Below are 27,508 nucleotides of genomic sequence, written 5' to 3' on the forward strand. Positions count from 1 at the left end.
GCCGGTTTTAATTACGGTAATGATTCTCATATTATCATTAGGGTATATTTTCTATCATCATATTTTTTGGTAATTTTGACAGAATCTATATGTTATGTATATATAGAGAGGCTTTACCTGTTACTATAACCAACAAATAAGTCTGATACAATTTGTGAAGAGTTACTTACCCATTCTGTAGGTAGTCCAGGAAGGAATGTTGGATCTCCATCTTATAGGACATCAGTATGGCCTAAGGTAGAATACACTCAAATTAAAATTCAAAATTTAAATTCAATGCTCATTTTCTATAAAACTTATAAGATTCTTGAAACAAGTTCAATACTATAAGACTCTTTCATATGTGGTCATGTAGGATAGGGAATATTCCACCCGAGGGGTCACAAAATGTGGTAAAACCTGAGGTTTTACCACATTTTGTGACCCAGAGGGTGAAATATCCCTATCCTACATGAACCACATATGATTGAGTATTTTTCTCTCATTCCCCAACCTAAAATATGCAAAAATAGGCACTATCTGTCGATAGCTTTCTCATTCAATTCCACAGTCTAATGTTGTTTCAGCAGCCCTGTCATTGCAAGCGAAGCCAAATCACTTGATGTCAGCCAAGCTAGTGTGTCCTTTCGCGTGAAAATATAGTTCCATGTTTTATTAATAAAAAACAATAAAAGAACGTGTTTTTTTTTACATAATTTATATCATAAATAAAAAAAATTATTAGATCTGGCCTAGCACATGGAGCAGACGATGTGTTTACAAATCTATAGATAGATCTACTTTCTGTTCGGCGACCTACTTTTGTATCATTGCGCGCGCGTGGCTATCCTATACCGGAAGCGAGGTAATACACACACAGCAAGCATGGGTGTATTTGCCTGGACAGACCAGTATGATACCGTTGGGATGAGAGAAAAGGTTATTAACACACTGTACTGATGTACTTATCTTTATCTTTTTGAAAAGTAAGGGATTTGATCAATTAATGGACAGATATTACAAAAAGATTCCGACAAGTAGGACACCAACAGGATAGTTCCATCTATGGAAATGTTGTTGATGTTCTAGATACAGAATAGTACAATGGCCGATATCGGACTGGCAAAATGTTGTTACTAGTAGTATGTTTTTGTCAACGCAAAAATGTACGTACATAGTGTGTCAAAAATATCTACTGCTAATAGTAGATAAAATTGTACACAAAAAGTATACGTACAAATCCTGTGTCAAAAACCTGTTACCAGTAACACGTTTTCTACTAGAGAGTTCTAGTGTAAGCAAGAGGCCCATGGGCCTTAACGGTCACCTGAGTTTTGAAATATTTCTGTAAATTTGACCCTTTTTTGACCCGTCCATCAGCCCCTGGGGGCCAATAATTGCATACCAGCAAACTGTGTCCAAACCTGCTAATTCAAAAAGAAATGGCACAAAAGATAGTCAAAAATGTGATTTCCCTATATAAACTACAGTAAAGGGTACCTCCTCCAAAGTGGCAAACATGAGACCCTATGGACATGAAATTCACAATTTTGGTAAAGCATCTTTAGACCCTTACATCAATAAAGAGAATTGGATTCTACCTTATCTGGGTCTTAAGAAGAAGATTTCTGAATATTTCAGCTAGTTTGACCCTTTTTGGCCCCCTCTTGGGGACACACAGTCAGGGCCAACATGTAATATACATGTACCATCAAACTGTCATTCCATGCTGATAATGTTAACCAAGTTAGAATTAATTGAAATAGAAATGAAACAAATTACAGTCTAAAATATGATTTACTTATATATAATCTATTATATATAGTAAATTTTACCTAATCCCCAGGAAAATGTAAATGGTTTACGACGTAGGACAGACGACACATGACGCAGGACAAAAGGCAATCGCAATAGGTCATCTGAGACGATACAGGTGGCCAAATAAAATACATCAAGAAAGATTTAAGTTACCTCCCCTGAATTGGTATATTTTCTCTTCTTGGCCTTTTTCTTCGGATTGATCACCTGCAAAAATTAATAGTCTTCATCACCAAATTCATTCTCAGAACATTGTGCAATAATTTACCTGTAGCCATATCATTAAATATTAATTTGTTTTTTTGGGGGGTTGGGGTGGGGGAGACACCAATGGAATATGTATTTTTTAAAAGGATATTACTTCTGAGTTGTTAAACAAGAACATCTAGAATTAATATTGATGCAGGAAATAATACTCATATTTATCTGAAGTATAACTCTATATGCCATATAATACTATGGTGATGGTGAATCATTGTTAGCAGTGATTGTTTTGATAAGTGACAGTTTGAAATGTCACCCCTACCTTGACATAGATAATGTTAACATACATGCAGTTAGTATCAACAGTCTAGAAATAACAGACCAGCACCTAACAGGAGTATAGAGACAATGGTGATTCCTATTGTTCTCACATGACATGAGTATAGAGACAATGGTGATTCCTATTGTTCTCACATGACATGAGTATAGAGACAATGGTGATTCCTATTGTTCTCACATGACATGTGTATAGAGTCAATGGTGATTCCTATTGTTCTCACCTGACATGTGTATAGAGTCACTGGTGATTCCTATTGTTCTCACATGACATGTGTATAGAGTCAATGGTGATTCCTATTGTTCTCACATGACATGAGTATAGAGACAATGGTGATTCCTATTGTTCTCACATGTACATGTGTATAGAGTCACTGGTGATTCCTATTGTTCTCACCTGACATGTGTATAGAGTCAATGGGTCTCACCTGACATGTGTATAGAGACAATGGTGATTCCTATTGTTCTCACCTGACATGTGTATAGAGTCAATGGGTCTCACCTGACATGTGTATAGAGACAATGGTGATTCCTACTGTTATCAACTAAGCATGCATTGCATTAATTTAAGTATATAGCTGGCAGGAGGACTGTCCTGTTTATGCAAGCTTTACCATATCATGCATAATAGATAATATGACATTGTATAACAGGTAAATAATCTCAGGTACAAGCTTCTGAAGACCAGCAACAGGTGCATCTTACTGAACACCAACAACAGCTACATCTTACTGAACACCAACAACAGGTACATCTTACTGAACACCAACAACAGCTACATCTTACTGAACACCAACAGCGGCTACATCTTACTGTACACCAACAACAGGTGCATCTTACTGAACACCAAAAACAGCTACATCTTACTGAACACCAACAACAGGTACATCTTACTGAACACCAACAACAGGTACATCTTACTGAACACTAACAACAGCTACATCTTACTGAACAACAACAGCTACATCTTACTGAACACCAACAACAGCTACATCTTACTGAACACCAACAACAGCTACATCTTACTGAACACCAATAACAGCTACATCTTTATGAACACCAGCAACAGCTACATCTTACTGAACACCAACAACAGCTACATCTTACTGAACACCAACAACAGGTGCATCTTATTGAACACCAACAACAGCTACATCTCCCTGAACACCAACAACAGCTACATCTTACTGAACACCAACAACAGCTACATCTTACTGAACACTAACAACAGCTACATCTTACTCAACACCAACAACAGCTACATCTTACTCAACACCAACAACAGCTACATCTTACTGAACACCAACAACAGTTACATCTTACTGAACACCAACAACAGCTACATCTTACTGAACACCAACAACAGCTACATCTTACTGAACACCAACAACAGCTACATCTTACTCAACACCAACAACAGCTACATCTTACTCAACACTAACAACAGCTACATCTTACTGAACACCAACAACAGCTACATCTTTACTAACACCAACAACAGCTACATCTTACTGAACACCAACAACAGCTACATCTTACTCAACACTAACAACAGCTACATCTTACTGAACACCAACAACAGCTACATCTTACTGAACACCAACAACAGCTACATCTTACTGAACACGAACAACAGCTACATCTTACTGAACACCAACAACAGCTACATCTTACTGTACACTAACAACAGCTACATCCTACTGAACACCAACAACAGCTACATCTTACTGAACATCAACAACAGCTACATCTTACTGAACACCAACAACAGCTACATCTTACTCAACACCAACAACAGCTACATCTTACTCAACACCAACAACAGCTACATCTTACTCAACACCAACAACAGCTACATCTTACTCAACACCAACAACAGCTACATCTTACTGAACATCAACAACAGCTACATCTTACTCAACACCAACAACAGCTACATCTTACTGAACATCAACAACAGCTACATCTTTCTGAACATCAACAACAGCTACATCTTACTCAACACCAACAACAGGAACATCTTACTCAACACCAACAACAGGAACATCTTACTCAACACCAACATCAGCTACATCTTACTCAACACCAATAACAGCTACATCTTACTGAACACTAATAACAGGAACATCTTACTGAACACCAATAACAGCTACATCTTACTGAACACTAATAACAGGAACATCTTACTGAACACCAACAACAGCTACATCTTACTAAACATCAACAACAGCTACATCTTACTCAACACCAACAACAGGAACATCTTACTCAACACCAACAACAGGAACATCTTACTCAACACCAATAACAGGAACATCTTACTCAACACCAATAACAGGAACATCTTACTCAACACCAATAACAGCTACATCTTACTGAACACTAACAACAGCTACATCTTACTGAATACCAACAACAGGAACATCTTACTGAACACCAATAACAGCTACATCTTACTCAACACCAACAACAGGAACATCTTACTGAACACCAACAACAGCTACATCTTACTGAACACTAATAACAACTACATCTTACTGAACACTAACACCAGCTACATCTTACTGAATACCAATAACAGCTACATCTTACTCAACACCAACAACAGTTACATCTTACTGAACACCAACAACAGGTACATGTACATCTTACTGGACACCAACAACAGGTACATGTACATCTTACTGAACACTAATAACAACTACATCTTACTGAACACTAACACCAGCTACATCTTACTCAACACCAACAACAGCTACATCTTACTCAACACCAACAACACCTACATCTTACTCAACACCAACAACAGCTACATCTTACTGAACACTAACAACAGCTACATCTTACTGAACACCAATAACAGGAACATCTTACTGAAGACCAACAACAGTTACATCTTACTGAATACCAACAACAGGTACATGTACATCTTACTGAAGACCAACAACAGCTACATCTTACTGAACACCAACAACAGGTACATGTACATCTTACTGGACACCAACAACAGCTACATCTTACTGAACACCAACAACAGCTACAACTTACTGAACACCAACAACACCTACATCTCACTGAACACCAACAACAGCTACATCTTACTGAACACCAACATCAGCTACATCTTACTGAACATCAACAACAGCTACATCTTACTGAACACCAACAACAGTTACATCTTACTCAACACCAACAACAGCTACATGTACATCTTATTGAACATCAACAACAGCTTCATCTTACTGGACACCAACAGGAACATATTACTGAACACCAACAACAGGTACATGTACATCTTATTGAACACCAACAACAGCTACATCTTACTGAACATCAACAACAGCTACATCTTACTGAACACCAACAACAGCTACATCTTACTGAACACCAACAACAGCTACATGTACATCTTATTGAACACCAACAACAGCTTCATCTTACTGAACACCAACAACAGGTACATGTACATCTTACTGAACACCAACAACAGGTACATGTACATCTTACTGAACACCAACAATAGGTAATGTAATAACCATATACCTGTCAACTTTTCAAATCAGAAATGAGAGAGGAATGCAAGATGAAAATTAATGTCTTCAAAACATATACGTGTATATTAAATGTTTCCTTGAAATAGTAGAACGTGCAATTTAACCTACAATGTATTTGCTTGTCCTATGCAATGAACTAATCTAACTTCAGTATGAATGCAAGATTGAGAAATATGCAGAATTCCAATATAATAATTTGGAGTAAAAACTAAAACAATGATAGGTCTTAAACGCCCATATCGCTGAGGTTGACATTGTGGACTTCAATCATTTTAACTATTTCATGTGCATTTAAATCACTCTTGTAACAATAAATACTAAAGTTATCAGCTCAGAACCAAATTTGTGAACGGATAGGATGGACAGTGATACAGGGCCCTAATGAGGGAGTCCAAAACAGGAAAGGTTGACAGGTATGTGATGTGTTCCATAAGGGAGCCCCAAACAGGAAAGGTTGACAGGTATGTGATGTGTTCCATAAGGGAGCCCCAAACAGGAAAGGTTGACAGGTATGTGATATGTTCCATAAGGGAGCCCCAAACAGGAAAGGTTGACAGGTATGTGATGTGTTCCATAAGGGAGCCCCAAACAGGAAAGGTTGACAGGTATGTGATCTGTTCCATAAGGGAGCCCCAAACAGGAAAGGTTAACAGGTATGTGATGTGTTCCATAAGGGAGCCCAAACAGGAAAGGTTGACAGGTATGTGATGTGTTCCATAAGGGAGCCCCAAACAGGAAAGGTTGACAGGTATGTGATGTGTTCCATAAGGGAGCCCCAAACCGGAAAGGTTGACAGGTATGAGATGTGTTCCATAAGGGAGCCCAAACAGGAAAGGTTGACAGGTATGTGATGTGTTCCATAAGGGAGCCCCAAACAGGAAAGGTTGACAGGTATGTGATGTGTTCCATAAGGGAGCCCCAAACAGTAAAGGTTGACAGGTATGTGATGTGTTCCATAAGGGAGCCCAAACCGGAAAGGTTGACAGGTATGAGATGTGTTCCATAAGGGAGCCCAAACAGGAAAGGTTGACAGGTATGTGATGTGTTCCATAAGGGAGCCCCAAACAGGAAAGGTTGACAGGTATGTGATCTGTTCCATAAGGGAGCCCCAAACAGGAAAGGTTAACAGGTATGTGATGTGTTCCATAAGGGAGCCCAAACAGGAAAGGTTAACAGGTATGTGATGTGTTCTATAAGGGAGCCCCAAACAGGAAAGGTTGACAGGTATGTGATGTGTTCCATAAGGGAGCCCCAAACCGGAAAGGTTGACAGGTATGAGATGTGTTCCATAAGGGAGCCCAAACAGGAAAGGTTGACAGGTATGTGATGTGTTCCATAAGGGAGCCCCAAACAGGAAAGGTTGACAGGTATGTGATGTGTTCCATAAGGGAGCCCCAAACAGGAAAGGTTGACAGGTATGTGATGTGTTCCATAAGGGAGCCCAAACCGGAAAGGTTGACAGGTATGAGATGTGTTCCATAAGGGAGCCCAAACAGGAAAGGTTGACAGGTATGTGATGTGTTCCATAAGGGAGCCCCAAACAGGAAAGGTTGACAGGTATGTGATGTGTTCCATAAGGGAGCCCCAAACAGGAAAGGTTGACAGGTATGTGATGTGTTCCATAAGGGAGCCCAAACAGGAAAGGTTGACAGGTATGTGATGTGTTCCATAAGGGAGCCCCAAACAGGAAAGGTTTACAGGTATGTGATGTGTTCCATCAGGTTAATGTATGGTTTTACAGATATAATCAATACATTCAAAGCACTATTATATAATATGACTATTGTGTTTTTTAATTAATTCTTACCAAGGACTCACCATTGTTTTTAATATGCTATTATTTTCTTTCTAAAACTTTTAGATACTCATTCTAGTTCCTGGTTATATAGTCCTAATTCAGCAAACATAAAACTGAAAACGTCAGACTTTAGAATTCAGATATAGACTTTAAAATATTAAATATCTTTAATTCTAAAATTTTGAAACCTAAAATGTGCAACTATAAACAACTAATTGCTAGAATTTAAAATACTTAATAACGACTAATAATGCTAGTGATTAAATTACTACTGAAATATTAAAGATAGAACTTTGTATGTATTACTTCTACATAGTGTTATTGTTATGTACAAATACTATCAAGCTAGGCCACCTGTATCAGGACGGGAAGACAACAAAACATGCCATACTATACATTAATGTAGAGGTCAAGTGAAAGCTTCAGGGTCAATGGTGTCCAGTAAAATTGGGAAATATGCAACGGACAATAACAGCTAGCTGGGTCTGAAATCAGGGAGAGAGTCTGGGTAAGTAGGACATAAAACATGTGACAGTATCTAGGTGAGGACCAGGGTCTGAAATCAGGGACAGAGTCTGGGTAAGTAGGACATAAAACATGTGACAGTATCTCAGTGAGGACCGGGGTCTGAAATCAGGGACAGAGTCTGGGTAAGTAGGACATAAAACATGTGACAGTATCTCAGTGAGGACCGGGGTCTGAAATCAGGGAGAGAGTCCGGGTAAGTAGGACATAAAACATGTGACAGTATCTAGGTGAGGACCGGGGTCTGAAATCAGGGACAGAGTCTAGGTAAGTAGGACATAAAACATGTGACAGTATCTCAGTGAGGACCGGGGTCTGAAATCAGGGAGAGAGTCTGGGTAAGTAGGACATAAAACATATGACAGTATCTCAGTGAGGACCGGGATCTGAAATCAGGGACAGAGTCTGGGTAAGTAGGACATAAAACATGTGACAGTATCTCAGTGAGGACCGGGGTCTGAAATCAGGGAGAGAGTCTGGGTAAGTAGGACATAAAACATGTGACAGTATCTAGGTGAGGACTGGGGTCTGAAATCAGGGAGAGAGTCTGGGTAAGTAGGACATAAAACATGTGACAGTATCTCAGTGAGGACCAGGGTCTGAAATCAGGGAGAGAGTCTGGGTAAGTAGGACATAAAACATGTGGCAGTATCTCAGTGAGGACCGGGGTCTGAAATCAGGGAGAGAGTCCGGGTAAGTAGGACATAAAACATGTGACAGTATCTCAGTGAGGACCAGGGTCTGAAATCAGGGAGAGAGTCTGGGTAAGTAGGACATAAAACATGTGGCAGTATCTCAGTGAGGACCAGGGTCTGAAATCAGGGAGAGAGTCTGGGTAAGTAGGACATAAAACATGTGGCAGTATCTCAGTGAGGACCAGGGTCTGAAATCAGGGAGAGAGTCTAGGTAAGTATGACATAAAACATGTGACAGTATCTCAGTGAGGACCGGGGTCTGAAATCAGGGACAGAGTCTGGGTAAGTAGGACATAAAACATGTGACAGTATCTCAGTGAGGACCGGGGTCTGAAATCAGGGAGAGAGTCTGGGTAAGTAGGACATAAAACATGTGACATAATCTAGGTGAGGACCGGGATCTGAAATCAGGGAGAGAGTCTGGGTAAGTAGGACATAAAACATGTGACAGTATCTCAGTGAGGACCGGGGTCTGAAATCAGGGACAGAGTCTGGGTAAGTAGGACATAAAACATGTGACAGTATCTAGGTGAGGACCAGGGTCTGAAATCAGGGAGAGAGTCTGGGTAAGTAGGACATAAAACATGTGACAGTATCTCAGTGAGGACCGGGGTCTGAAATCAGGGAGAGAGTCTGGGTAAGTAGGACATAAAACATGTGACAGTATCTCAGTGAGGACCGGGGTCTGAAATCAGGGAGAGAGTCTGGGTAAGTAGGACATAAAACATGTGACAGTATCTCAGTGAGGACCGGGGTCTGAAATCAGGGAGAGGGTCTGGGTAAGTAGGACATAGGACATAAAACATGTGACAGTATCTCAGTGAGGACCAGGGTCTGAAATCAGGGAGAGAGTCTGGGTAAGTAGGACATAAAACATGTGACAGTATCTCAGTGAGGACCAGGGTCTGAAATCAGGGAGAGAGTCTGGGTAAGTAGGACATAAAACATGTGACAGTATCTCAGTGAGGACCGGGGTCTGAAATCAGGGAGAGAGTCCGGGTAAGTAGGACATAAAACATGTGACATAATCTAGGTGAGGACCAGGGTCTGAAATCAGGGAGAGAGTCTGGGTAAGTAGGACATAAAACATGTGACAGTATCTAGGTGAGGACCGGGGTCTGAAATCAGGGAGAGAGTCCGGGTAAGTAGGACATAAAACATGTGACAGTATCTAGGTGAGGACCGGAGTCTGAAATCAGGGAGAGAGTCCAGGTAAGTAGGACATAAAACATGTGACAGTATCTCAGTGAGGACCGGGGTCTGAAATCAGGGAGAGAGTCCGGGTAAGTAGGACATAAAACATGTGACAGTATCTCAGTGAGGACCGGGGTCTGAAATCAGGGAGAGAGTCTGGGTAAGTAGGACATAAAACATGTGACAGTATCTCAGTGAGGACCGGGATCTGAAATCAGGGAGAGAGTCTGGGTAAGTAGGACATAAAACATGTGACAGTATCTAGGTGAGGACCAGGGTCTGAAATCAGGGAGAGAGTCTGGGTAAGTAGGACATAAAACATGTGACAGTATCTAGGTGAGGACCGGGGTCTGAAATCAGGGAGAGAGTCTGGGTAAGTAGGACATAAAACATGTGACAGTATCTCAGTGAGGACCAGGGTCTGAAATCAGGGAGAGAGTCTGGGTAAGTAGGACATAAAACATGTGACAGTATCTCAGTGAGGACCAGGGTCTGAAATCAGGGAGAGAGTCTGGGTAATTATAAGTAGGACATAAAACATGTGGCAGTATCTCAGTGAGGACCAGGGTCTGAAATCAGGGAGAGAGTCTAGGTAAGTATGACATAAAACATGTGACAGTATCTCAGTGAGGACCGGGGTCTGAAATCAGGGAGAGAGTCTGGGTAAGTAGGACATAAAACATGTGACAGTATCTCAGTGAGGACCGGGGTCTGAAATCAGGGAGAGAGTCCGGGTAAGTAGGACATAAAACATGTGACAGTATCTCAGTGAGGACCGGGGTCTGAAATCAGGGAGAGGGTCTGGGTAAGTAGGACATAGGACATAAAACATGTGACAGTATCTCAGTGAGGACCGGGGTCTGAAATCAGGGAGAGAGTCTGGGTAAGTAGGACATAAAACATGTGACATAATCTAGGTGAGGACCAGGGTCTGAAATCAGGGAGAGAGTCTGGGTAAGTAGGACATAAAACATGTGACAGTATCTCAGTGAGGACCGGGGTCTGAAATCAGGGAGAGAGTCCGGGTAAGTAGGACATAAAACATGTGACAGTATCTCAGTGAGGACCGGGGTCTGAAATCAGGGAGAGAGTCTGGGTAAGTAGGACATAAAACATGTGACAGTATCTCAGTGAGGACCGGGGTCTGAAATCAGGGAGAGAGTCTGGGTAAGTAGGACATAAAACATGTGACAGTATCTCAGTGAGGACCGGGGTCTGAAATCAGGGAGAGGGTCTGGGTAAGTAGGACATAGGACATAAAACATGTGACAGTATCTCAGTGAGGACCGGGGTCTGAAATCAGGGAGAGAGTCCGGGTAAGTAGGACATAAAACATGTGACAGTATCTCAGTGAGGACCGGGGTCTGAAATCAGGGAGAGAGTCTGGGTAAGTAGGACATAAAACATGTGACAGTATCTCAGTGAGGACCGGGGTCTGAAATCAGGGAGAGAGTCTGGGTAAGTAGGACATAAAACATGTGACAGTATCTCAGTGAGGACCGGGGTCTGAAATCAGGGAGAGGGTCTGGGTAAGTAGGACATAGGACATAAAACATGTGACAGTATCTCAGTGAGGACCAGGGTCTGAAATCAGGGAGAGAGTCTGGGTAAGTAGGACATAAAACATGTGACAGTATCTCAGTGAGGACCAGGGTCTGAAATCAGGGAGAGAGTCCGGGTAAGTAGGACATAAAACATGTGACAGTATCTCAGTGAGGACCAGGGTCTGAAATCAGGGAGAGAGTCTGGGTAAGTAGGACATAAAACATGTGACATTATCTAGGTGAGGACCGGGGTCTGAAATCAGAGAGAGAGTCTGGGTAAGTAGGACATAAAACATGTGACAGTATCTTAGTGAGGACCAGGGTCTGAAATCAGGGAGAGAGTCTGGGTAAGTAGGACATAAAACATGTGACAGTATCTAGGTGAGGACCAGGGTCTGAAATCAGGGAGAGAGTCTGGGTAAGTAGGACATAAAACATGTGACAGTATCTCAGTGAGGACCGGGGTCTGAAATCAGGGAGAGGGTCTGGGTAAGTAGGACATAAAACATGTGACAGTATCTCAGTGAGGACCGGGGTCTGAAATCAGGGAGAGAGTCCGGGTAAGTAGGACATAAAACATGTGACAGTATCTCAGTGAGGACCGGGGTCTGAAATCAGGGAGAGAGTCTGGGTAAGTAGGACATAAAACATGTGACATTATCTAGGTGAGGACCGGGGTCTGAAATCAGGGAGAGAGTCTGGGTAAGTAGGACATAGGACATAAACATGTGACAGTATCTAGGTGAGGACCGGGGTCTGAAATCAGGGAGAGAGTCCGGGTAAGTAGGACATAAAACATGTGACAGTATCTCAGTGAGGACCAGGGTCTGAAATCAGGGAGAGAGTCTGGGTAAGTAGGACACAAAACATGTGACAGTATCTCAGTGAGGACCGGGGTCTGAAATCAGGGAGAGAGTCCGGGTAAGTAGGACATAAAACATGTGACAGTATCTAGGTGAGGACCAGGGTCTGAAATCAGGGACAGAGTCTAGGTAAGTAGGACATAAAACATGTGACAGTATCTCAGTGAGGACCGGGGTCTGAAATCAGGGAGAGAGTCCGGGTAAGTAGGACATAAAACATGTGACAGTATCTCAGTGAGGACCGGGGTCTGAAATCAGGGACAGAGTCTGGGTAAGTAGGACATAAAACATGTGACAGTATCTCAGTGAGGACCAGGGTCTGAAATCAGGGAGAGAGTCTGGGTAAGTAGGACATAAAACATGTGACAGTATCTCAGTGAGGACCGGGGTCTGAAATCAGGGAGAGAGTCCGGGTAAGTAGGACATAAAACATGTGACAGTATCTCAGTGAGGACCGGGGTCTGAAATCAGGGAGAGAGTCTGGGTAAGTAGGACATAAAACATGTGACAGTATCTAGGTGAGGACCGGGGTCTGAAATCAGGGACAGAGTCTGGGTAAGTAGGACATAAAACATGTGACAGTATCTCAGTGAGGACAAGGGTCTGAAATCTGGACAAATGCACATGACAACATCATGCAATGTGATTATAAAGTGGAAGCCTTATATATGCCCAGCATATGCATGCCATCATCAGTATATGAAGCAAATATACACGATTACAGTATACCTGATATCATGATATAGCTGATGTCCTAATGTCAGACCAGCTGTGGATTTATACTTACCGGCCACTGGGCAGACTACAATCAACATATAAAATGTTTCCAATTCATTTTGCAATACTACTTGAAACCAACATTTCTAATGCCTAAGAAATGTATGTCATCATCTGATAACAAAAAGAAATTAAGTTGCTGTTTGTAACTTCCATTCTGATCCATTATAATTTCTCACAGGAAAGTATCCATTAAATAGCTAATAATCTGATTTCTGTTTCAAAATCGTTCAAGTTAATCCTTAAATAAAGGTGCAATGAAGGTAAAGTAGGGACAATATAGGACAAATTAGGGTACTGTAAGAATAGTGTAAGGATAGTGTAAGGATAGTGTAAGGAGGGTGTAAGGATAGTGTAAGGATAGTGTAAGGATAGTGTAAAGACAATGTAAGGATAGTGTAAGGATAGTGTAAGGATAGTGTAAGGATAGTGTAAGGAGAGTGTAAGAATAGTGTAAGGAAAGTGTAAGAATAGTGTAAAGACAATGTAAGAATAGTGTAAGGATAGTGTAAAGACAATGTAAGGATAGTGTAAAGACAATGTAAGGATAGAGTAAGGAGGATGTAAGGATAATGTAAGGATAGTGTAAGGATAGTGTAAAGGACAATGTAAGGATAGTGTAAAGATATAGTGTAAGGATAGTGAAAGAATAGTGTAGGAAAGTGTAAGAATAGTGTAAGGATAGTGTAAGGATAGTGTAAGGATAGTGTAAAGACAATGTAAGGACAGTGTAAAGATATAGTGTAAGGATAGTGTAAAGACAATGTAAGGATAGTGTAAAGATATAGTGTAAGGATAGTGTAAAGACAATGTAAGGATAGTGTAAAGATATAGTGTAAGGATAGTGTAAAGACAATGTAAGGATAGTGTAAAGATATAGTGTAAGGATAGTGTAAAGACAATGTAAGGATAGTGTAAAGATATAGTGTAAGGATAGTGTAAAGACAATGTAAGGATAGTGTAAAGATATAGTGTAAGGATAGTGAAAGAATAGTGTAGGAAAGTGTAAGAATAGTGTAAGGAAAGTGTAAGAATAGTGTAAAGACAATGTAAGGATAGTGTAAAGACAATGTAAGGATAGTGTAAAGACAATGTAAGGAGGATGTAAGGAGGATGTAAGGATAGTGTAAGGATAGTGTAAGAAGGATGTAAGGATAGTGTAAGGAGGATGTAAGGAAAGTGTATAGACAAGTAAGGATAGTGTAAAGATATAGTGGAAGGATAGTGTAAATACAATGTAAAGATATAGTGTAAGGATAGTGTAAGGATAGTGTAAATACAATGTAAGGAGGATGTAAGGATAGTGTAAATACAATGTAAGGATAGTGTAAGGATAGTGAAAGGATAGTGTAAATACAATGTAAGGATAGTGTAAGGATAGTGTAAATACAATGTAAGGAGGATGAAAGGATAGTGTAAGGATAGTGTAAGGATAGTGTAAGGATAGTGTATAGACAATGTAAGGAGGATGTAAGGATAATGTAGGATAATGTTAGCATAATAATGTAGGACAGTGTAAGGATAATAATATAGGACAGTGTAAGGATAATAATATAGGACAATGTAATATAAGGACATTGAACACCAAGTAGCTTTATTTATGAATACCAACAAGTTCCTCAAATCTTTTGTGGTTGAAACAAATACTTTTCAGTGTTGCTCACTAGTGTTTGGCATGTGACCTCAGTTTGACCTTGACCTGGAAGTGGGGACAAATCTAGTTATTTCTCTATCTAAGTAGTGTCAAAGGGGTCTAAATGACCTCTATCCTTACAAACCTTTCATTGGTCCAACTGTCACAAAAATCAGTTGTCAAAGGTTGAATGTACTTATGACAGGCCTGTATAAAAGTACCTACAGAAAATTGGTTACTGGAGCCAGGACCTCGGCTCAGCTCCCTCATGTTGGTGGTGAATTCTCCAATGAAGTCATGACTGCAAACAAGACAACATACACATTTAATATGGAATTTATTAAAAGAGTTTAATAATCAATTGGGAAACCTTAACCATATATGTGTCACCTGACTACAGGATCATGACACAACAAATTACTTCAAGTTACAAATATAAGAATACCCACTAAAATATAAGGCCTGGGGCCAACTTGATCTGGGTATTCTCATACCAATATATATGAAGTTTGGTTAGATTCTGTTTAAAATGAAGTCTTGGTGGATGACAAAAGATTTTTTATACAAAGTAACTGTGTCCTTAACCTTGGCACCCTGGAACAAAATTCATTTGAGGTATTGTTAATCTTAACCAATGTTGGAAGTTGTATTAATTCAAAATGCATTAATCAAATTAAATGAAGTTGCTGGAGTGCTAACTTCTATAAATAGTAATGGGACCTTGTCCTTGACCTTGAAACCCTAAAACATAAACTTGTTTGGGAGGTATTCTCATACTTGACCAATTCGTTTAATTTGAAGTTTGATCAAAATCTGTTTAAGAATGAAAATGCTAGAGCGCTGACAAAGGGTGAACATACCATTGAACCCACTCCCATACAAACAGACAGCTATATTCTGTCCTTGACTTTGTCACCAGGGTATGATAATACATGAGATCCCAAAGGGATCTTTCCCCAAATGGTATAGCAGGCGCAACCTACAATTGTCGAAATCCAAGATGGCCACCTGTCAGCCATGTTGTTTTCCGATTGGTCCCAAAATACAATATGCACAACTAGACACCAAGGAGAACTTACACAGGATTTGAGAAAGATCTCTTCAGTACTTTCGGAGGAATAGCGATAACAAGATTTGTTTACGGAGGGACGGACAGACCACATACCACGGAAGCAAAGCGATTTCAATAGCCCTCCATCTGATGATGGTGGGCTAAAAATTCACTTTCTAGTATGAAATATTCTGTTTTATTTTACTCACCTTCCATCACTATCCCAGTCATAGCATTCAACCTTAATAGACCTGAAATCACAGAATTTGGTTATTCAAATTGTCATTTGATGTAAATAGATTTCAGCTGAATGTTTTTTTTTCATTATTGCGATAACATTGATTTTTTATTATAACATACAGTTTCGTAATGAAGTAGGAACTAACCTATCGTAGTCGCCGTTACACAAAGCTCTGGCCTGCACGGTGAAGGGTCTCCATGTTGGATTTAGTGTATTCTTTATAACTTCAGTTTTATGTACAATGGTATAGCTAAGAACATAATAAAAGTCAAACATTTAAATTAAGAATAAGCTAAACATGGAATATTCTTGAAAAGGCAATTCTGTCGTTAATGTCAAGAACAAAAACAACTCAATCCAATACATTTTGTATGTACAGTATTGAGTAAGAGTGGATCAAGTACTGTCTTAAAATGTTTCTAAACAGAGAAATTCTCAATTAGACAATTGGAATTAATACTATTTACAAACTAAACAGAGAAATTCTCAGAGATAATTAGAATTAATGCTATTTACAAACTAAACAGATAAATTCTCAGAGACAATTAAAATTAACACTATTTATATACTAAACACAGGAATGTTTATCCACAAAGACTGAAGCATCATATAGATTTATCAAAATAGTCAACTCACCTGCTGTCCTCATTAGCTCTGTAAAACACCAGGTAGGGATCTGATTTACCAAAAAAGTCCTTCTTATCTAAATGGATGGCTTTAAATTGTAGAGTGACTACTTCCTGGAAAATATAACAAAATCAGCAACTTAGTAAATACATTACTTGTATACCAACACAGTAAATATACCAACACAGTGAATATACCAACACAGTAAATATACCAAAACAGTAAATATACCAACACAGTAAATATACCAAAACAGTAAATATACCAACACAGTAAATATACCAACACAGTCAATATACCAACACAGTAAATATACTAACACAGTAAATATACCAAAACAGTAAATATACCAACACAGTAAATATACCAACACAGTCAATATACCAACACAGTAAATATACCAACACAGTCAATATACCAACACAGTAAATATACCAACACAGTCAATATACCAACACAGTAAATATACCAACACAGTAAATATACCAACACAGTAAATATACCAAAACAGTAAATATACCAACACAGTAAATATACCAAAACAGTAAATATACCAAAACAGTCAATATACCAACACAGTAAATATACCAACACAGTAAATATACCAACACAGAAAATATACCAACACAGTAAATATACCAACACAGTAAATATACCAACACAGAAAATATACCAACACAGTAAATATAACAACACAGTCAATATACCAACACAGTAAATATACCAAAACAGTCAATATACCAAAACAGCAAACACAATAATATTGTTTTTGTTAATTATCCTTTAGGTGGTACGTACGTGTTCAGTAGAGTATTAACAAAATAATGATGTTATTTTATGTGACTGATCAAACTGTTCATTAGACTATTTAATAGTACAGTTTTAAACCATGTGGTTACCCCACTTGCTATCACCAGTACATTGTGTATGTAGTTAATATTGATATGTCTGCCCCTCAAAACTTGACCACAGCTTAGACAAATATCAGATCAACAAATGATGTGGTTAAATATTCCCTAATACTGATGATAGTATTATACAATGTTGAGTAATATTAACATTTAAGTAGTACAAGAAGATTTTAAGATAAAAAACATTGTATGTACATTTAAAGTTAATAAAAGTCAGGAAGTTCCAACACCTGCCCAAAAAAATCTCATTCTAAACAGGAATACTTTTATTTTCTCTGATCTGATAACTGAGGTCAAAATTGAACTAGAACTGTCGCCAGGATGGCTGACTAATACCCCCCCAATCTGCACGAGTCAATGGTGAATTAAAGCTGTTAATTAGAGGCAAACTAAGATAACCCAGTAATATAGTGACCAGTTGCCATAGTAACCATAATTTTGAGAAAAAGAAAGTGAGATGCACATCAATATTCTACACATCGTCCTCTATATCTGTGTGAAGTTTCATTGAAATCGGCCCTTCGGTTTAAGAGGAGTTGTCCAGACAAACTTAAAGTTATGGTTCTTATCAGAAAACCTGTTTATAGTGACCAGTTGCCATAGCAACCATAATTTTGAGAAAAAGAAAGTGGCATGCACATCTACACATGATCATTAATGTGTGTGTGAAGTTTCATTGGAATCGGCCCATCGGTTTAGGAGGAGTTGTCCGGACAAAATGTGTCTACAGATAGACGGACGGACGGACGGACAGACAACCTGATTCCAGTATACCCCCCTAACTTCGTTGCGGGGGTATAAAAAGGTAGTATATTGTAAATGTGATTCTCACAACTTACCTTACAGCTACTCATTTCTTCAGCTCTAACTGTAACATGAACAGTAAATATATATTATAACAATTCTATAGCATGTCAGTAATTATATATTATAACAATTCTATAACATGTCAGTAATTATATATTATAACAATTCTATAACATGTCAGTTATTATATATTATAACAATTCTATAACATGTCAGTAATTATATATTATAACAATTCTATAACATGTCAGTAATTATATATTATAACAATTCTATAGCATGTCAGTAATTATATATTATAACAATTATAACATGTCAGTAATTATATATTATAACAATTCTATAACATGTCAGTAATTATATATTATAACAATTCTATAACATGTCAGTAATTATATATTATAACAATTCTATAACATGTCAGTAATTATATATTATAACAATTCTATAGCATGTCAGTAATTATATATTATAACAATTATAACATGTCAGTAATTATATATTATAACAATTCTATAACATGTCAGTAATTATATATTATAACAATTCTATAACATGTCAGTAATTATATATTATAACAATTCTATAACATGTCAGTAATTATATATTATAACAATTATAACATGTCAGTAATTATATATTATAACAATTCTATAACATGTCAGTAATTATATATTATAGCAATTCTATAACATGTCAGTAATTATATATTATAACAATTCTATTACATGTCAGTAATTATATATTATCACAATTCTATTACATGTCAGTAATTATATATTATAGCAATTCTATAACATGTCAGTAATTATATATTATAACAATTCTATAACATGTCAGTAATTATATATTATAACTATAGCATGTCAGTTATTATATATTATAACAATTCTATAGCATGTCAGTTATTATATATTATAACAATTCTATTACATGTCAGTAATTATATATTATAACAATTCTATAACATATCAGTAATTATATATTATAACAATTCTATAGCATGTCAGTAATTATATATTATAACAATTCTATAGCATGTCAGTAATTATATATTATAACAATTATAACATGTCAGTAATTATATATTATAACAATTCTATAGCATGTCAGTAATTATATATCATAACAATTCTATAACATGTCAGTAATTATATATTATAACAATTCTATAACATGTCAGTAATTATATATTATAACAATTCTATAACATGTCAGTAATTATATATTATAACAATTATAATATAACATGTCAGTAATTATATATTATAACAATTATAACATGTCAGTAAGTATATATTATAACAATACTATAGCATGTCAGTTATGATATATTATAACAATTCTATAACATGTCAGTAATTATATATTATAACAATTCTATAACATGTCAGTAATTATATATTATAACAATTATAACATGTCAGTAATTATATATTATAACAATTATAACATGTCAGTAATTATATATTATAACAATTATAACATGTCAGTAATTATATATTATAACAATTCTATAGCATGTCAGTTATTATATATTATAACAATTCTATAACATGTCAGTAATTATATATTATAACAATTCTATAACATGTCAGTAACTATATATTATAACAATTATAACATGTCAGTAATTATATATTATAACAATTATAATATAACATGTCAGTAATTATATATTATAACAATTCTATAACATGTCAGTAATTATATATTATAACAATTATAATATAACATGTCAGTAATCATATATTATAACAATTATAACATGTCAGTAATTATATATTATAACAATACTATAGCATGTCAGTTATGATATATTATAACAATTCTATAACATGTCAGTAATTATATATTATAACAATTCTATAACATGTCAGTAATTATATATTATAACAATTATAACATGTCAGTAATTATATATTATAACAATTATAATATAACATGTCAGTAATTATATATTATAACAATTCTATAACATGTCAGTAATTATATATTATAACAATTATAATATAACATGTCAGTAATTATATATTATAACAATTATAACATGTCAGTAATTATATATTATAACAATTCTATAGCATGTCAGTTATTATATATTATAACAATTCTATAACATGTCAGTAATTATATATTATAACAATTCTATAACATGTCAGTAATTATATATTATAACAATTATAACATGTCAGTAATGATATATTATAACAAGTATAATATAACATGTCAGTAATTATATATTATAACAATTCTATAACATGTCAGTAATTATATATTATAACAATTCTATAACATGTCAGTAATTATATATTATAACAATTATAATATAACATGTCAGTAATTATATATTATAGCAATTCTATAACATGTCTAATTATATATTATAACAATTCTATAGCATATCAGTAATTATATATTATAACAATTCTATAACATGTCAGTAATTATATATTATAACAATTCTATAGCATGTCAGTTATTATATATTATAACAATTCTATAACATGTCAGTAATTATATATTATAACAATTCTATAACATGTCAGTAATTATATATTATAACAAATGGTATCATTACAGTGGTATCAGTTAATAGAGTCTACTTACTTATAATTCGTCCTTTTTGGTAATTCTGTATTCTGTTCAAAACAAAGTAAAGAAAGAAATGTGGATCAACATATTAAATATTGTTATCTTAACAGATAACATCTATCAGAATTAAACAGAGATCTTAACCTCAAAACATACTGAATTTGTAGTGTTTAAAACTTACACCTGGAACTGTCTACAGATTATACTGAATTTGTAGTGTTTAAAACTTACACCTGGAACTGTCTACGGATTATACTGAATTTGTAGTGTTTAAAACTTACACCTGGAACTGTCTACAGATTATACTGAATTTGTAGTGTTTAAAACTTACACCTGGAACTGTCTACGGATTATACTGAATTTGTAGTGTTTAAAACTTACACCTGGAACTGTCTACGGATTATACTGAATTTGTAGTGTTTAAAACTTACACCTGGAACTGTCTACGGATTATACTGAATTTGTAGTGTTTAAAACTTACACCTGGAACTGTCCACGGATTATACTGAATTTGTAGTGTTTAAAACTTACACCTGGAACTGTCTACGGATTATACTGAATTTGTAGTGTTTAAAACTTACACCTGGAACTGTCTACGGATTATACTGAATTTATAGTGTTTAAAACTTACACCTGGAACTGTCTACAGATTATACTGAATTTGTAGTGTTTAAAACTTACACTTGGAACTGTCTACAGATTATACTGAATTTGTAGTGTTTAAAACTTACACCTGGAACTGTCTACGGATTATACTGAATTTGTAGTGTTTAAAACTTACTGAATTTGTAGTGTTTAAAACTTACACCTGGAACTGTCTATGGATTATACTGAATTTGTAGTGTTTAAAACTTACACTTGGAACTGTCTATGGATTATACTGAATTTGTAGTGTTTAAAACTTACACCTGGAACTGTCTATGGATTATACTGAATTTGTAGTGTTTAAAACTTACACCTGGAACTGTCTACGGATTATACTGAATTTGTAGTGTTTAAAACTTACACCTGGAACTGTCTATGGATTATACTGAATTTGTAGTGTTTAAAACTTACACCTGGAACTGTCTACAGATTATACTGAATTTATAGTGTTTAAAACTTACTGAATTTGTAGTGTTTAAAACTTACACCTGGAACTGTCTATGGATTATACTGAATTTGTAGTGTTTAAAACTTACACCTGGAACTGTCTATAGATTATACTGAATTTGTAGTGTTTTAAACTTACACCTGGAACTGTCTATGGATTATACTGAATTTGTAGTGTTTAAAACTTACACCTGGAACTGTCTACGGATTATACTGAATTTGTAGTGTTTAAAACTTACACCTGGAACTGTCTACGGATTATACTGAATTTGTAGTGTTTAAAACTTACACCTGGAACTGTCTACGGATTATACTGAATTTGTAGTGTTTAAAACTTACACTTGGAACTGTCTACAGATTATACTGAATTTGTAGTGTTTAAAACTTACACCTGGAACTGTCTATGGATTATACTGAATTTGTAGTGTTTAAAACTTACACTTGGAACTGTCTATGGATTATACTGAATTTGTAGTGTTTAAAACTTACACCTGGAACTGTCTACGGATTATACTGAATTTGTAGTGTTTAAAACTTACACCTGGAACTGTCTATGGATTATACTGAATTTGTAGTGTTTAAAACTTACACCTGGAACTGTCTACGGATTATACTGAATTTGTAGTGTTTAAAACTTACACCTGGAACTGTCTATGGATTATACTGAATTTGTAGTGTTTAAAACTTACACCTGGAACTGTCTATGGATTATACTGAATTTGTAGTGTTTAAAACTTACACCTGGAACTGTCTATGGATTATACTGAATTTGTAGTGTTTAAAACTTACACTTGGAACTGTCTACGGATTATACTGAATTTGTAGTGTTTAAAACTTACACCTGGAACTGTCTACAGATTATACTGAATTTGTAGTGTTTAAAACTTACACCTGGAACTGTCTATGGATTATACTGAATTTGTAGTGTTTAAAACTTACACTTGGAACTGTCTATGGATTATACTGAATTTGTAGTGTTTAAAACTTACACCTGGAACTGTCTATGGATTATACTGAATTTGTAGTGTTTAAAACTTACACCTGGAACTGTCTACGGATTATACTGAATTTGTAGTGTTTAAAACTTACACCTGGAACTGTCTACGGATTATACTGAATTTGTAGTGTTTAAAACTTACACCTGGAACTGTCTACGGATTATACTGAATTTGTAGTGTTTAAAACTTACACTTGGAACTGTCTACAGATTATACTGAATTTGTAGTGTTTTAAACTTACACTTGGAACTGTCTACGGATTATACTGAATTTGTAGTGTTTAAAACTTACACCTGGAACTGTCTATGGATTATACTGAATTTGTAGTGTTTAAAACTTACACTTGGAACTGTCTACGGATTATACTGAATTTGTAGTGTTTAAAACTTACACCTGGAACTGTCTACAGATTATACTGAATTTGTAGTGTATAAAACTTACACCTGGAACTGTCTACGGATTATACTGAATTTGTAGTGTTTAAAACTTACACCTGGAACTGTCTACAGATTATACTGAATTTGTAGTGTTTAAAACTTACACTTGGAACTGTCTACGGATTATACTGAATTTGTAATGTTTAAAACTTACACCTGGAACTGTCTACGGATTATTACTGAATTTGTAGTGTTTAAAACTTACTGAATTTGTAGTGTTTAAAACTTACACTTGGAACTGTCTACGGATTATACTGAATTTGTAGTGTTTAAAACTTACACCTGGAACTGTCTATGGATTATACTGAATTTGTAGTGTTTAAAACTTACACCTGGAACTGTCTACGGATTATACTGAATTTGTAGTGTTTAAAACTTACACTTGGAACTGTCTATGGATTATACTGAATTTGTAGTGTTTAAAACTTACACCTGGAACTGTCTACGGATTATACTGAATTTGTAGTGTTTAAAACTTACACTTGGAACTGTCTACAGATTATACTGAATTTGTAGTGTTTAAAACTTACACTTGGAACTGTCTATGGATTATACTGAATTTGTAGTGTTTAAAACTTACTGAATTTGTAGTGTTTAAAACTTACACCTGGAACTGTCTACAGATTATACTGAATTTGTAGTGTTTAAAACTTACTGAATTTGTAGTGTTTAAAACTTACACCAGGAACTGTCTACGGATTATACTGAATTTGTAGTGTTTAAAACTTACACTTGGAACTGTCTACAGATTATACTGAATTTGTAGTGTATAAAACTTACACCTGGAACTGTCTACGGATTATACTGAATTTGTAGTGTTTAAAACTTACACCTGGAACTGTCTACGGATTATACTGAATTTGTAGTGTTTAAAACTTACACCTGGAACTGTCTATGGATTATACTGAATTTGTAGTGTTTAAAACTTACACTTGGAACTGTCTACGGATTATACTGAATTTGTAGTGTTTAAAACTTACACTTGGAACTGTCTATGGATTATACTGAATTTGTAGTGTTTAAAACTTACACTTGGAACTGTCTATGGATTATACTGAATTTGTAGTGTTTAAAACTTACACCTGGAACTGTCTATGGATTATACTGAATTTGTAGTGTTTAAAACTTACACCTGGAACTGTCTATGGATTATACTGAATTTGTAGTGTTTAAAACTTACACCTGGAACTGTCTACGGATTATACTGAATTTGTAGTGTTTAAAACTTACACCTGGAACTGTCTATGGATTATACTGAATTTGTAGTGTTTAAAACTTACACCTGGAACTGTCTATGGATTATACTGAATTTGTAGTGTTTTAAACTTACACTTGGAACTGTCTACGGATTATACTGAATTTGTAGTGTTTAAAACTTACACTTGGAACTGTCTACGGATTATACTGAATTTGTAGTGTTTAAAACTTACACCTGGAACTGTCTATGGATTATACTGAATTTGTAGTGTTTAAAACTTACACCTGGAACTGTCTATGGATTATACTGAATTTGTAGTGTTTTAAACTTACACTTGGAACTGTCTACGGATTATACTGAATTTGTAGTGTTTAAAACTTACACTTGGAACTGTCTACGGATTATACTGAATTTGTAGTGTTTAAAACTTACACCTGGAACTGTCTATGGATTATACTGAATTTGTAGTGTTTAAAACTTACACTTGGAACTGTCTACGGATTATACTGAATTTGTAGAGTATAAAACTTACACCTGGAACTGTCTATGGATTATACTGAATTTGTAGTGTTTAAAACTTACACCTGGAACTGTCTACAGATTATACTGAATTTGTAGTGTTTAAAACTTACACCTGGAACTGTCTATGGATTATACTGAATTTGTAGTGTTTAAAACTTACACCTGGAACTGTCTATGGATTATACTGAATTTGTAGTGTTTTAAACTTACACTTGGAACTGTCTACGGATTATACTGAATTTGTAGTGTTTAAAACTTACACCTGGAACTGTCTACGGATTATACTGAATTTGTAGTGTTTAAAACTTACACCTGGAACTGTCTATGGATTATACTGAATTTGTAGTGTTTAAAACTTACACTTGGAACTGTCTACGGATTATACTGAATTTGTAGAGTATAAAACTTACACCTGGAACTGTCTATGGATTATACTGAATTTGTAGTGTTTAAAACTTACACTTGGAACTGTCTACGGATTATACTGAATTTGTAGTGTTTAAAACTTACACCTGGAACTGTCTACAGATTATACTGAATTTGTAGTGTTTAAAACTTACACCTGGAACTGTCTATGGATTATACTGAATTTGTAGTGTTTAAAACTTACACCTGGAACTGTCTATGGATTATACTGAATTTGTAGTGTTTCAAACTTACACTTGGAACTGTCTACGGATTATACTGAATTTGTAGTGTTTAAAACTTACACTTGGAACTGTCTACGGATTATACTGAATTTGTAGTGTTTAAAACTTACACCTGGAACTGTCTACGGATTATACTGAATTTGTAGTGTTTAAAACTTACTGAATTTGTAGTGTTTAAAACTTACACCTGGAACTGTCTATGGATTATACTGAATTTGTAGTGTTTAAAACTTACACCTGGAACTGTCTACGGATTATACTGAATTTGTAGTGTTTAAAACTTACACCTGGAACTGTCTATGGATTATACTGAATTTGTAGTGTTTAAAACTTACACTTGGAACTGTCTATGGATTATACTGAATTTGTAGTGTTTAAAACTTACACCTGGAACTGTCTACGGATTATACTGAATTTGTAGTGTTTAAAACTTACACCTGGAACTGTCTACGGATTATACTGAATTTGTAGTGTTTAAAACTTACACCTGGAACTGTCTACGGATTATACTGAATTTGTAGTGTTTAAAACTTACACCTGGAACTGTCTATGGATTATACTGAATTTGTAGTGTTTAAAACTTACACCTGGAACTGTCTATGGATTATACTGAATTTGTAGTGTTTAAAACTTACACCTGGAACTGTCTATGGATTATACTGAATTTGTAGTGTTTAAAACTTACACCTGGAACTGTCTACGGATTATACTGAATTTGTAGTGTTTAAAACTTACACTTGGAACTGTCTACGGATTATACTGAATTTGTAGTGTATAAAACTTACACCTGGAACTGTCTATGGATTATACTGAATTTATAGTGTTTAAAACTTACACTTGGAACTGTCTACGGATTATACTGAATTTGTAGTGTTTAAAACTTACACCTGGAACTGTCTACGGATTATACTGAAGTTGTAGTGTTTTAAACTTACACCTGGAACTGTCTATGGATTATACTGAAGTTGTAGTGTTTTAAACTTACACCTGGAACTGTCTACAGATTATACTGAATTTGTAGTGTTTAAAACTTACACTTGGAACTGTCTATGGATTATACTGAATTTGTAGTGTTTAAAACTTACACCTGGAACTGTCTACGGATTATACTGAATTTGTAGTGTTTTAAACTGACAAGGCAATTCAAGTCATTTGATGTACATGTAATGGAACAGTCTTTTCAATAATGAGTGCTATATGGTTGTATACTTCTACGATAAAGTCTTAAAACATTAATCATTGGCTATTACTTACGTTAAAGGTTTTTCTATTTTTCCTCCTGGGGATCCAACAATTTCTCCTAACGTTCCTTCAAATCGTCCTAAAAAATCCTGGAATGAAATTCATGATACTAAAGTTTCTGTTTCCAATAAATTCTAAAGCAGATGTTAGAATCAGTAAAACCGTGTTGTTTCGATCATTTGATTAGATAAGGGGCCCAGAGGGCCTGTATTGCTCA

General features: G+C 35.7%; 1 protein-coding gene across 7 annotated transcripts in view; it reads right to left on the minus strand.

Annotated features, from left to right (window-relative positions):
* LOC117331267 (copine-8-like) overlaps window positions 1–27,508 on the minus strand; it is a 62,564-nt gene that overhangs the window by 26,972 nt on the left and 8,084 nt on the right. For 4 of the 7 annotated variants that reach the window (XM_033889868.1, XM_033889866.1, XM_033889867.1 and 1 more), the window contains exons 5-14: window positions 27,304–27,380; window positions 21,168–21,199; window positions 18,590–18,618; window positions 16,849–16,952; window positions 16,358–16,462; window positions 16,181–16,222; window positions 15,146–15,221; window positions 13,298–13,312; window positions 1,951–2,004; window positions 171–232 (exon numbers count right to left, since the gene is read on the minus strand). In XM_033889868.1, the coding sequence (XP_033745759.1) occupies window positions 171–232; window positions 1,951–2,004; window positions 13,298–13,312; window positions 15,146–15,221; window positions 16,181–16,222; window positions 16,358–16,462; window positions 16,849–16,952; window positions 18,590–18,618; window positions 21,168–21,199; window positions 27,304–27,380 (596 nt within the window). The remainder of the gene's footprint in view (window positions 1–170; window positions 233–1,950; window positions 2,005–13,297; window positions 13,313–15,145; window positions 15,222–16,180; window positions 16,223–16,357; window positions 16,463–16,848; window positions 16,953–18,589; window positions 18,619–21,167; window positions 21,200–27,303; window positions 27,381–27,508) is intronic. The other 3 variants (XM_033889872.1, XM_033889871.1, XM_033889869.1) reach the window with 1 other exon arrangement.

This window comes from Pecten maximus, chromosome 7, assembly GCF_902652985.1.
Source record: "Pecten maximus chromosome 7, xPecMax1.1, whole genome shotgun sequence".
Lineage (NCBI taxonomy): Eukaryota > Metazoa > Mollusca > Bivalvia > Pectinida > Pectinidae > Pecten > Pecten maximus.